The sequence below is a fragment of the Onychomys torridus genome, chromosome 1, assembly GCF_903995425.1.
Source record: "Onychomys torridus chromosome 1, mOncTor1.1, whole genome shotgun sequence".
Classification (NCBI taxonomy): Eukaryota; Metazoa; Chordata; class Mammalia; order Rodentia; family Cricetidae; genus Onychomys; species Onychomys torridus.
The window spans coordinates 141313652-141327934 of NC_050443.1; the positions used below are offsets into that span (position 1 = coordinate 141313652).

General features: G+C 45.4%; 1 protein-coding gene across 42 annotated transcripts in view; it reads left to right on the forward strand.

Moving 5' to 3' along the window:
* Trpm3 (transient receptor potential cation channel subfamily M member 3) overlaps positions 1-14283 on the forward strand; it is an 819880-nt gene that overhangs the window by 747618 nt on the left and 57979 nt on the right. For all 42 annotated transcript variants that reach the window (XM_036207600.1, XM_036207631.1, XM_036207795.1 and 39 more), the window contains 3 exons: positions 2361-2501; positions 8714-8842; positions 13236-13487. In XM_036207600.1, the coding sequence (XP_036063493.1) occupies positions 2361-2501; positions 8714-8842; positions 13236-13487 (522 nt within the window). The remainder of the gene's footprint in view (positions 1-2360; positions 2502-8713; positions 8843-13235; positions 13488-14283) is intronic.

The following is a 14283-nucleotide window of genomic DNA, read 5'->3' on the forward strand; positions in this document are numbered from 1 at the left end:
CCCGCCCCTCAGAACATATGTGAAGAACAAAGGAAATGCGGCAATGCTTTGTTTCACCTGCATGACCAAGTAAATGTGCCATCCTGCACTTAAACCTAAAAAAGCCCCAGCCAGTGCAGAGTGCCAGGGCTACCTGTACTTTGCTAGGAAAGCCACTGACCCTGGAGGTTACCCCAAGATTTCACTCCCTAAGCTACCTAAAATCCTCCAACTTATCTTTATTTTCATTCCATCATATCCCCAGATGGCACTGGATTGTTGGACATAGAAATAAGCAGAACAGGAGAAGAATAATTATTACATAGACTATAGGACAACCTTCTCATTCCGTCAGTCTCTTGAGGCCAGTGGCCAATGTTAACAGGACTCTCCTGTACTTAACCCATCAGAATATTGATTCAATTCACTGATGAAAATAGATACATATGATAGCCATTGAGTGAATCTTCCTATCCATTATCAAGGCACCTTTCTCACTAGGGTATACAAAGGAATGGAGGTCGCTTCCCCAGAAATGCTATTAGATGGACCTTTGTGAGTGTCATAGAGTTGAATGAACTAGCTATGAGGAAATCATTGAAATACTTAAAACTAACTTTTGTATATATGTGTCAGGTGGTTGAAAACTAAGTCACGTAGTAATTATCTCTCTCCTCAACTTCATAACAAACTGCAATCATTGCTATAACTAGATCTCTTAATTTCAAACTTACGTGCCAAGTACTGTGTCTTATCCCAAATCCTTGTCAATTCTGAGCGGCTATAATGTATGTCTTATCCTAGTCTCACATTTGTTAAGAATGCCAGGCTTAGGGAATTGGCTAAGCATGTAAGAGAACTCTTTGTAAAAACATAAGGACCAGAGTTCAAGTCCCCAGACCCACATAAAAACCAGCTATGGTCGCAGGTACTTGTAACCCCAGTGCTGGGAGGGTAGGCAGAGGCAGGAGGTTCACTGGGGCTGACTGGCTACCAGACTGGCTCCAGGTTCAGTGAGAGATCCTGTATCAAGGGAATAGAATGGAGAGTGACAGAACAGCACATCTAATATTTTCCTCTGGCCTCTGCATGCACATGTGTGCATATGAACATACATCACACATTCACCTTATATCTACAAAAAAGAAAAAAATTCAACTTCCCACCAATGTATATTAACTTTATATATCTTATAATAATATTGAAGAATTAAAGTCAATACTTTGCCCTGTTATAGACTCTCAAAGCATGCACACCTTTCTGGTGAAGGACCCTTCAGGGCAAGAGTATCTAAGAAGGTCTGAGTTTACTCTGAAGACTACCTAGTTACTTACTGAGCATTTAATTAGGTGCCAGATGTTAATGTGTTAATGCCCCTAAGGAGCATAGCCTAATTTATGGCTAAAGAAAGTAGATCTCAGAGAGGTTGAAATAACTTGCCCAAGAGTCCACAGATTCTGAGTATTCATCTTAGCACTCACCTCCCATCTGAGTCATCCAAAGCCCACAAGCCTTCACTATTAGGATCTTCAGTCATCTCTGGGACATCCTGTTGCTTGCTACCTAGACAGGCTGTGTCTTCCTGTTCTTAGATTCTGCTGTTTTTGCAATATTTGATCATTATTACTCATACTGCTACTGTTGTGATGAACAGTAAGGGAATCCATGTTTATGGAGATCTCCAGCAACTTAGAGATGAGGACCATTGCAGATCAGGCTTGCCTCAAATCCTTCTCCTAACCCACTTGGTTGCAGAGGAAAGCTGTGTACTCGGGAGTTACCATAAAATTGGCAACAGCAGTAATTCCAGTCTTACAAGGTTTAAAATGGAGGGACCAATGCCCATGCTTTGGTATGAGTAGAGCTATTTCTAGCCTAACTAAACTTCAAGCACTTCAGATAACTTATAACTTGAATACTCCTGCTTGTTGGATATATATAATGGATGCTGGTCCAATCAATCCACCTTTGACTGGAAAGTCACTAACACGGGTATAGACAGAATTTAAATCCAGATTTCACATGTCAAGTATACATATGGAAAGAAAGTAACAGAATTGGGACAGATTCTTGTAGCCTGGCCTTCCCAAACAGTGCTCATTATCCCTCTCAGAACTCTGTCTATCCCACTGCCCACCTCACTCAGAGGGTCCAGGTTGTAAAAGAAAAGAAGGGTCAATTAATATCACCCAAGCCTTCCATCCGTAGAAGAAATACACAGCTTATACTAATATAGTGCAAGCTCACACAGAGGAAAGGCATGCCTTGATACTCTTCAATGTGGGTTCTGTGAGCTCTTGGGTGTCATGAGCATCCACTCCTCCTCTGCAGCATGGCCTAGAGAGCCCAACCATGATGGTCTCCATTCTCTCCCACTATAGGCGATGTTGGGGCGAAACAATGGGGAGTCATCCAGAAAAAAGGATGAAGAAGAAGTCCAAAGCAGGCACCGCCTCATCCCTGTGGGCCGCAAGATCTATGAGTTCTACAATGCACCCATTGTGAAATTCTGGTTCTACACCGTAAGCATTTTCCATCCCCCTTTCCAAAAGGCTAGCCTCAGGAGTGGGTGTTCCTTTCTCAAGCACCAGTGTGGTTTCCCCTGGGCAGCATTATAAGCACCACGTGTGCGGGAATGAAAGCTCTGTGACCTTGTTTTTCCAGTAGTTTCACAAGATGTGTATGTGGACTTCCCTGGGCAGCTTCCATAGACTGCCTTTATGCTCACCACAGAAGGTAAAGGAACTGAGGGAGCTGAGAAGTAATAGATACAGATGTGAGATGTGTGTGAGTTAGTTTGACATGAAAACAAATGTCCTCTGCCAGAACACTGCTGTGTTGCTGCATGGATGAGAACAGAATGGCCCATTACAGATGTTTATCCTGGGCTTTAGGGGAGCATTTGGTGGGCCAGGTTGAAGCACGGTGTAGATGTAACACCTCTATGGACAGACAGCATCTATAAGTAACAACTTCCAACCTGGTGATGACATCAGTCACACTTTCTTACTCAGGCACAATTAAACAGCATGCATGCAGTTCAAAGCAAGAAAACCTCTAGTTTCTGGTAAATATTCTCCAGGAATCACACCTTACATATACTCCCTACCTGCAAAGCCACAGGCTGTCGATGAAATGGCATCTAATATCATAGAAAGGGACATTGCTGGAGCACCCTTCTCTTTTCCATTGACGTTTTCCAGTGGTTTTCAACCTTCCTAATGCTCTGATCCTTACCAGTTCTTCATGTTGTGGTGACTCCCAACCATAAAATTATTTTCTTTGCTACTTCATAACAGTAATTTAGCTACTGGTATGAATCTGCATTTTCTGATTATCTTAGGTGACCCCTGTGAAAGGGTCTTTTGACCGTAGAAAGGGTCATTGACCCCCAAAGGGTTATGACCCATAGGTTGAGAACCCCTGAAGCCTACCGTGATTCTGTCCAGCCCGGTGGAGCTCCACCAGATGAAGGACAATGCTTCTGGACTTTTAGACGTTCCCACAACCAGCTGCAGAGCTGTCCTTTGAGTCAACAACAGGGTAATCTAGGTCTGAGAACACAAGGGCTCAGATGACCATTTAAGTTGCTTCCTGTGCAGTCCCGGATGTTAATGCTCAACACTGGATTTAAAGCAAGACTTTGCAACCTCAGCACTAGTGATATTTTAGCTAGGATAATTCTTTGCCATGCAGCAGCATCCTGGTCTGTGGCCACCAGATGCCAGTACCACACTCTGTCCTTTAAGGATGACAGCCAAAATGTTTCCAGGCATTTGTGGGATCAAAACTACCACCAGTTAGAAACCGCAAATTCAAAGGATGATTTTAATAGAGTATGAGAGAATATAAAAAACAGATATCACATTTATATTCATTTTAGTAAAATAAAATTTTAAAAGTATTGACATTCCAAAATAATATCCACCTCAAAATAGCACACATTCAAAAACTCAGTTAAATTCTTTACAGAAGCACTCTTTCAAGTTTGCCTTGTAGGAAGCAGCAGAGTTGTGACTTGCAAGTAGCTTGAGAAAAGATTGGCTACATATAGGTCTACCTGTGTCCTTCTGTGCTGTGTGACCCCAGAAAAGTTACTTTCCCATTCTGCCCTTCTGTAAGATAGAAATAATACTACTCTCTACTTCATGGAGATTAATGTGTTGAAGGATATAAAACACTTATAATAGTGTCTGATCTGTAAGTACAATGTGGGAGTAACTAGTGTTATTCCTACACTAGTCACATTTCTGAGAGGTAATCAAGGCCAGATTCATCTGTCCACACAACAACAGAAATATCATTTGTCAAGCAGCTACTGTGTTTAAGCAAGGATCCAGATGCTTCCTAAATAATCTCCCTGAGGCCGGCAATGACTTCATCAATACAACATCTGCCCTTCTCCTTCAATTCTTCTGACTCAGTTATCACAACCAAAAAAGTGGGGAGGGCACTGTAGACAAAGGAAACTCCACTCCTATGGTCCACACACTAAAATTCATTTTATTTTTTGCATTATTCTGTGATGCTGTCTATCACCCCCGGTGCTTTAGGCATGCTAGGCGAGTGCTGTACCACTGAGCTATAACCCCAGCCTGTTTTCATTTGTTTTGTTTTTAACCTTTCCTTAAAAGGTTGAAATAAGCTTTAAAATAAAAAAAAAAAAAAGATCCATTTTAAAATAAGAAATTCAAATTCCAGTGTTTACTACACTTGACCACATATGTGCTACAACAACAACAAAAAGAAGTTGACCTATAGAACCCTGAAGATTCGTCCTGTGGCCTTTTGCGAATGTTAGCAGATTCCTGGTCTAAAGCATAAGAGAAGCTGGTGTGAGGAACTGCATACAGAATTAACCAGCACTGGGATGGACACTGACCTCGTGTAGCCTTCAAGTCATCTGCTTTTTCTTCTTCATTGGGGTTCAGCAGTCCCATCATTTGAGTTCCTTGATTCTCTTGCTCCCCGTTGACTCAACTCCGGCAATTTTCAGCCCAAATGCTTTTTCATCAAAAGTGCCCTGGCCAGTGTCTCTCAGCCTTAGCACCTCCAGATCAAGATCATTGGAATCACCCATTACACTTTTGGTTTGGGTTTTGGTTTGGGTTTGGTTTTTTAAAACCATGGTCTCACCCAGGTTTTCCTCAAACTCCTGATTACCTTGCCTCCGCCTCTCAAGGACTGGGATTACAGGCATGTGTCATGTCCATCTGTTGGAACACTTTAAAAACATGCTCACGCCTAGCCTCTACCCTCAGGGCTCAGATGCAATCCCTCTGGGTACTACATTAGAGCTCCCCAGGTCACTGTAATGAGCAGATAGCGTTAAAAAGCCCTCACTCAGCACAGAGAGTAGTGAGTTTTAGCCCACTATTTTTTAAATGCCCACAATAGAAAAGCATTTATTAGAAATCCCAATTCAAGGATCTATCATGGACCCAACTGAATCAAGTCTGTGGACGTAGTGGGGAGGCAGTTACCAGAAGCCCCAGGTGTCTCTAATGATTACAGAAACCTGGACCACACTGCTTAAATACCATTTGCAGCATGCTTTGAGAAGCTGTCTTAGTTATTTTTCTATAGCTGTGACAAAACACCATGGCCAAGGCTTCTTTATAGAGGAAAGCATTTAATTCGGCTTGTGGCTTCAGAGGGTGAGAGTCCACAATGGTGGAGTGAAGGCATCATGGCAGGAACAGCTGAGAGAGTCTACGTCTTGATCTGCAAATAGGAAGAGAGAAAGCTAACTCAAAATACTGTGAGTCTTTTGAAACCTCAAAGAGCCACTGACTGGAGGCCAAGCATTCAAACATGAACGTATGAGGGCCATTCTCATTCGAAGCACCACAGGAGCTGTATCTTTGACACCTGGGGTTAGGTGTCCAGCTCTCTTTCCCGGAACTGACTGGGTTAGCCTCAGCCAATCCATCACACTAAATTCCCCCAGTTATATTCAAACAATTCCAGCAATTTGTGTTCCAATGTTGACAAAACCCAGGCTTCACAGTGAATAAATGGAAATGAGAGGGCCAAGCTTTTGAGACCCCCAACAATGCTTAACAACAAACTTCATTATCAGATCGGTGGTCCCATTTGCTGCGACCTGTGTTCTCTGTAAGGTTATTTCTCTCTGATTTCCAGAAGTGTCCCTTCCTCCTCTCTGACACTGTCCAGATGAGCACCCACCTCACTCCTGTATGACCTCCTGTCCTCATCTCAGCTTCCCAGAGGAAAGTTCCAAGATGGAAGGAAGCAGAGATCTAATTGGCTCACAGCCCCTGTCTGTGCAGAGAACATTTCTCAGTTGTGAGCTGGAGAAGATTGAAGTTTAAGGTACAACGACCGCAGATCAGAGGACACAATGTGTATTTCCCCAGTCATGACAAGCTCTTCCCCAGAGTCCCTATGTTAGGTGACTTCCACAAGATGACATGCATGAGCTCAAACTTAAACCCAAGCACCATTCTAAGTTTTTCTGCCTACCTTCCTCCCTTCACACACACTAGACCTGAGTTCAGAGGATGAACCCTGTTAGGAAAGTCACTTAAATTCGAAGACACAGAATTTCTGAAGAAATGAGTTCACATGTCACTGGGCCAAGGTGTGACACGTGTGACAAGAGGAGACAGTGCCTTGGAATGTTTTGCATTGAACTTCGTAAAATGTTAAAACCAGAGCACTTAAGCGTCACTCCACCTTGAAGCAACCGAATTTTTTTCAATAAAAGGAAGGAAGTGACCAGGAAGACAGATGCAATTGCAGGTAAAAGGAAAGAGAGTGTGTTAGACAGTCTTACCAACTGACTTCCTTCCTTTGTGTTTTGTAACTATGCATACAAGGACTGCAGAGCATAGCAGTGTTTTCTTGATCATAACCTGAAACCATGTGAACCAAGTCACACTTGGAACCAATTTTTAAAGGATGCCTCTCTCGTGCACAAGTTCCATGACTCACTAGGGATTCTGAAGTGGGGGGCCATGGGAACCTAGGCACGGGATAATGTAACAGTAGTCATGGGGATACAAAAATCAAATCACCAGGTGGAGGAGCTCAGCTAACCCTCAGCAGCTGAAGCACTCACTCTCTGTCACAATCTGATTGTTCCAGATGCAGTATCCTTTACCTCTGGCATAGTCTCACCCTTTAGATGAAGGAAAAGCTGGCTGGAGAGTAGCTTGCAGTGGTAGAGTGTTTGCCTACCATGTCCGGGTCTTGGCTTATCAGAAAAGGGAATTCTGTGCCACAGTTGTACCTGGACATGTGTCATCAATGTCACAGGCATGTCAGAGGTACCTTTGATTTACATTAAAAGTCTATTCAGTTTACGAAAATGAGGGAAGAAGCCCATTTGTAGATAAGACATCGCTCTGGTCCCACATGGCTCATCTCCACCAAGCTGTAGTTTCTGCCTCCTAACTTGTCTTTACAGCCCCAAAGTCACTCAATGTCTTCCTCACCTCCAGTCCTCAATCCTCTTGCCCCCATGCTGCCCTGTTCATTCCCACACCACCCCCAGAGAGTGCAGATTTGAGTCAGCTCACTCTAGGTCCCTGCTCAGAGCCCCTGAGGCCAGTCAGCGCCTTGCTCAACTTGAGGCTTTGCCCACCAGGATGTTTCACTCATCCGCCATCCCCCTCAGGGTAAGTTTTCTTATGCAAGAGCACCACCAATTCTTCTCTTTCCACACTGACATCACTGCATCTTTCAGTAACAGATTCCAAGCCTGGGCCCTGAGGAGTGTTTCCCCACATCTAGCATTCCAGCCAGTCACATCACGACTCAAATTCCAGATGCTGGAGCCTCCGGATGATTCAATCCACTCTGGTGCACAACAGACCACACACCCTACGCCTTCCTGTAAACATCTTTATTTTCCCTTATTTTGTTTCAAAGATGCAGAAGGCATACTCAAATGTTCCGACCAGGGTGGAGCAGGATCACAGTATAGTGGAAAAGAGGTCGGAATCCTCCCTAAGAAGCCAACCACTGTAGGTGAAAACACCAGGCAGATATTATCTACTCAGGAGAAAATGGAAATGGAGCCTTAAGGTTAAATCTAGGCAGCTTACACTGTAGTTTTACCAACTTATAAGTACTATATGAGTCTTTCTTTCCTTCTGATGGGCATTAATCTACCTGGTATATTTCAAATACTGTATCAATCACTTTAGTATGGAAAGTCAACTGTGTACCTAAGCAAGAGCCCTGATAGGCCAGGTTCATTTCTAAGACAGAACACCAGAATACACACACACACACACACACACACACACACACACACACACACTCAACTGGTGATTGGCATGTCACCTACCTACATGGTGACACAAAGGTGCAAGCAAGGCCCCAGGGCCGCAGAGATACATAGAAAGCTCAAAAACAAACACTGCATACTCAATTAGTTTAACTACTATAGCCCTTTTAAAAAATGTTTGAGGTAGAGGTGCCTCGGCAGGTAAAGGCATCTGCCATCAAGCCCAGTGACCTGAGTTCGATCCCCAGAACTTGGTGGACAGAGAGAAACAACTTCTGCCAATTGTCCTCAGACCTCCATGGGAATGCACAGAGAAAATAAATAAATCCTCTTGGTTGTTTAAAACTCTGTAGTTCATTCGTCATGGCTTCCCTGACTGGCTTACTGACCTTGCTCGGCGTTGCCACGCAGTGGTCTTACCCAGGGCCCGGCTCCCAGGCCTCTGTGGTTAGAGTCCTGTGTTGTATTTTCTTGCAGCTGGCATATATCGGCTATCTGATGCTCTTCAATTACATTGTGTTAGTGAAGATGGAGCGCTGGCCTTCCACTCAGGAATGGATCGTCATCTCCTACATTTTCACTCTGGGGATAGAGAAGATGAGAGAGGTAACCGCTTCCGGGATGAAGTCAGGAGGGAAAGGGGGCTCATATCCGAGGATGGAGAATCGAAAGGGATGCTTGGGATCCAAGTTAAGCCCCCAACGGGGTTCTGGAATGCTGCTGAGGGCTGCTCCTTCCCTCTTTGTCCACCCTAGAGAGGTTCCCAAGGGTGAGTAAGTCTATTTTCTGCTTACACGCCTTTTGCCCCAAGACATCCTCCAGAGGGCTTCCATATCATTTACACCTCCCTCTCCTCATCCCTATGAAGAAGACTTTTTAAACTCTGCTATTTTTAACTCCCATTTCAACCCTTTATTTGGGGTCTCCTTGGACACTGTCCACCAATCCAATATCAACCTCTCCAAATGTGTTCCAGCAGCTAGCTGTTAAGCCCAGTGACCTGAGTTCAATACCCAGAACTCACATGGTAAACAGAGAGAAACAACTTCAGCAGGGAGGGAGAGAGGGAGGGGGAGACACTCTGCATGATTCCTTTATTCAGTTTATTCTTGAGTGGATTACTTCTCAATGTCTATCACCCCCCCACCCCACCCGCACCCCTGCTGGGCATCCGCCAGCCCTCCCACTGCTAGGGAGCACTATGGAGGATGGAACACAGTTCTGGTCTCTCCTCACCTCACTGAAATGCCACTCCCTATATGATTTGCTTGAAGTCAAAGCTAACCATGGGGACAGGAAATCTTATTTAGTGCTAAAAAAGAAATGAGCTATGAGGCAATGGGAAAACTTAGGTGTGTGTTACGAAAAAGAAAATGGCCGAACGGGATAAATTCTATATGATTCCAGCTATATGAAATTCTGGGAAAACCTATGGAGATGGGGAGAGCTATGGAGATTTATGGGGAGCTATGAAAATGAAGGGGGAGCTATGGAGTGGTAAGAAGGTTGGTAGTTGCCTGGGTTTGTACACTGGAAGGATGGTAGGTGAAGTCCAGGGCTTCTAAGGTCACAAAAATATTTTGGATGCTACTGTAGTGATGGATGGATTCATATCATCCTACACATGTTCAAACCCACTGAATGTACCCTACCAACGGTGGACCCTGATATGAACTGTAGTCTTTGGGTGATGTGGCAATATCATTCCACCATTTGAAAAAAAAAAAAAAAAAAGCCGTTGATAATGGAAGAAACTGTGGGGCTCAGGAGATGCCAAGGAAAGTGCTTTTTGTGAACTTAAAACTGTTTTTTAAACTTAAATAAGTTTTTTAAAAAGAAGAAAATCTCACGTTGCCCTTTAGATTCCAAGAGCTTCTAAAAAAAATCTATGTGGTCAAGAAACAGTCCACAAGAGGGCGCAGCAACCCTGCTCAGCGCTCTCCACAAACTCCTATCTGGACCGAGAAAACCTGCAGGGAAGGCAGGCTTGCAAGGTGAAGCGACTCCTCTGCACGTTCCAGAAACTGCACTGAGTGGGAGGGGCCTTTTGAGTAGGAAAGGATCCTGTCAAGTCTGTGCAGCCCCGGGGGTTCCAGCACAATCCTGGTCTCTGTATTTCAGTCCGTGGGCACCGAATGGAATGGGGCCATAAACCCACCTTCATCAACCAGGCAGACTCAAAGGTTCTTGCCCTAGTGAATTTCACCTCCGGAATGTTCTTCAAAGAAGAAAGATGCCATATCTATTACATTTTGCTGCATTGAGATTTAAATACACACACACACACACACACACACACACACACACACACACACATCCTTCAGCACCTTTCTCTGGGGCTGTGTGGCTGCTATTTTGATTCTAATTAGCATTTTTTCCTCCTGAGAGCTTGGGAGTGGGACCCAAGCCCCACCTGAGGATTAGAGACTGGATTAAATATCTAAGGCAGTGAGACACCTTGTGTTGCTGCAGCGGGGTCTCTGCATCGTGTTCCACCATCCACAGTGTCTCCCGTTGCTTGAGCAGGGCAGCGGACTTGTAAACTGAAAAACAGTAATAAATTTGCCTGGGACTTTGTGTAGCTCTGAGAACTGAGCCTGCTCCCGCCAAGGGGCCCTGCGTCTGTGGGATGCCAGCTGGCACTCGGAGACTTAACACCCCGCCACATATTCCTTCCCCATCTCAAGCAGAGGAGGGAAAGACTGGAGTGTGGAGACTGGAGGCTGTCCAGGGACTAGGCTGGAAGAAGACGGGGAGCAGCCTGTACTCCTTGGACTGTTCTAGAATGGCTGCCAAGCGGGCAGGCTGCCAGAAACCTCCAGGCCTGGCCATCCATTTCTTGTGAAGCTGCATGTCATGGCAGGCAGGGTGGGGCTTCTGATACTGGGTCAGGGCTGGGTCAGCTGAAGCGTGCTTGCCGCTGAGGAAGATGTGGGAAGTGGGATTGTGGCCATTTTTGTGCCTGATCTTTTTCTCTGCAATTGGGTGAGGTGGCCTCTCACCCCATGTCCCTGCCTTGAACTCTGGAAAGAGAGGCTCAGCTATTGAGTGGGTGACAGTTCCCACAAGCACCGGCTTTCCTGACTCCCTGTGGTTGGCACACAGGCTCTCGGGAACCCAGACGCAAGATCCTGGAAGCATGGAAAAGTTTGCATGCTTCCGTGCCTCCCGAGCAAACACAAGGAAGGCTGTGGTTTCATGTGCCGCTGATCCCATTCTCTTCACCACATACTTCTGCACAGAGTCACCAGAGCCAGCCACAGCAACCCCTTAATAGTATGGAACTGTTTACAGCAAGCCTTAGTAGACATTATCTCACCCAGTTCTCCCTCAAGTCTGTGACGTCAGTGACAGCCATGATCACATCCATCCCCACTCTACAGGTCTGGGAAACAAGATGGAGCAATTGTTTGGTATGCTACAACAAGAGAAGAGAGCGAGGTCTGAAACCTGTTTGGGTCATCTGAAACTCTCTTTCCTTTCCACTCCCCCGTGATGCGCTACTGGGTCCCAGGATACCAAGGCCTGAACTAAGGGCTGATTTAGCAGTGATGGGGCAGAGGAGGTGCTCTCCTCCCCACCCCCTCTTTCCTCCCTCTCTCTCTCTCTCTCTCTCCTCCTTCCTCTTCCCTCTCTCTCTCTCTCTCTCTCTCTCTCTCTCTCTCTCTCTCTCTCTCTCTCATAATAGTAGTTTTAGCAACACATGAGCAAGGGGTAGAAGCTTGCTAAGACCATGGCCCATCCTCCCTGCCTCTCCTTTCCCATGCACATGCACAGATTTTTACCTAGTTCAGATGGACCCAGAGGGTGAGGAACCAACAGGACAGCAACAGTCACAGAGAATGCTGATGGGTGGATAGGACAGTGGATCTCACACCATGCTCACCAGCGTGACCTGGGAACATGTAAGGACAGTGACTCCCCCGGCCTGACCCCACAGCTGCTGTAGTAGGAACTCAGTGGTAGGAACCAGGGATCCATGTTTTGGAGCCATGGAGGCCACTGCAGCTGTATGGTCAACAGAGGCCTTCCTAAAAAGGGGACAGATGAATAAAGAGCTTCAGGATAAGAAGCCAAGCACGCAAACTCTTGGAAAAGAAAGTCCCCAGTGGAAGGAATTAGGTGTGAGTGTCCTGAGCATAGGCTGGACTTGTTCTGCTTTGGAGCAGGCCAATGTGGCTGGAGAGAGAGAGAATGAGGGAGAATGCAGTGGGATGGGAAGTGGACCATGGTAAGGAGTTTGGCTTTTGATCTGTTTATAATGAAAACCATCAGAAAGTCTGAGTATGTACTTAACATGGTTTGCTTGTCCCTTGTCTCTTTTTTTAAGAAATGAGGTATAACTTCCTGGTCATGAAAGGAAGCATCCCCCTTGGGTACAGCTTTATGAGTCTTTGCTTATGAAAAACAACTTTGTAATCGCCAACCACATCATGGTTTAGGTCTTCAAAGAGCTCACTGTGTGTTTGTTGCTCAGAAAATGGATGGTAGGCTGGTGGCTATAATGACAACAGATATGCCATAAGAAAACAGTTGCAACCATGTGCCTGATGTAATGGGACGTAGAATTCACTGGCAATCATGGAGATGATAAGTCATTAACGGGGTTGTACTTCAGACAAGGATTTGCTGATACAAGAGAGGATTGGAGGTGTCCTGTAGTAGTGGTTCATGTCACTCAGTACTGAAGCACTGTTTACTGAGATGATTGTGGGGATCTACAGTGTGTTAGGAATATATAATATTATAGCAAAAGCCTGCAGTGGCTCAGAATTGCCAGACAATCCCAAGGATCAAACCTGTTGTTTACATCTGCTTCTAGACTGTGCATATCTGGATTACCTAAGCTTAGCTCAATTATGCATTCAGAGTATACAGGTATTCAACTGGACTCAGGTCTAGATAACCCCTTCCATCAGCTAACAGACAGAGAGAGCGCTTTCCAGCCATGCTGAAAGTATAGGAGAAACCAGGCCTAACCCTCTCCGCTGCCTTGCAGATCCTGATGTCAGAGCCAGGCAAGCTGCTGCAGAAAGTCAAAGTGTGGCTGCAGGAGTACTGGAACGTCACAGACCTCATTGCCATCCTTCTCTTCTCCGTGGGAATGATCCTTCGACTTCAAGACCAGCCCTTCAGGAGTGATGGGAGGGTCATCTATTGTGTGAACATCATTTATTGGTACATCCGTTTACTAGACATCTTCGGCGTGAACAAGTATCTGGGCCCATATGTAATGATGATTGGGAAAATGGTAAGCACGGTCACTGGGTTCCATGTTACCGTTTCCCAGAGGAAGATCAGTGATAATAGAGAGATGTGATTCATTTGGATTTGCTGCTTGGTCTGCAGAAGATGCCCCCGCCGGGGGGGGGGGGGGGGGGGGTAGTTTTTTAATTCCCTTTGAGTGTTTGCAAATTTGACTCCATTGCTATGTAGAAACTAAAGAATGTAATCATCAGCTGCCTGTTTACTAACTTAAGTACGTGAACCGACCGATCACTTGCTTTTTGCCAAGCACTGGCTTAAGAGCTGAGCATAGCCAAGCGGTGGTGGTGCACACCTTTGATCCCAGCACTCAGGTGGCAGAGGCAGATGGATCTCTGAGTTCAAGGCCAGCTCGGTCTATAGAGCAGGTTCCAGGATGGCCAGGGCTACACAGAGAGACCCTGTCTAGGAAAAGAAAAAGAAAAATAGTTGAGCAAAGATGTCATTTCATGAGATTGAGAAAAAGGGAAAGGAAGGGGTGTACTTTGCATGCAGGGTGAAAGGTCCTCAGAGTGACTCCTGTGAAGTCCAGAAGGATCGCAGGTCAGGACAGGTTCATACAAAATGTTCACGGGGGCTAGGCTTGGAGGGGTGGCCAGGCTTGGAGAAGGACTAAAAAAATGTTAACAGATTTTGAAGACTCATAAAAGATGAGTTTTGGAGGTGACATTTGAAGCTAGGGGTAGTTGCAACTCACTTAGAATACCCAACACTTGGGATGCTAAAGAGTCAGATCCCAGGCCATCCAGAGTTACATAGCAAAAGTTTGCCTCAAAAAAACC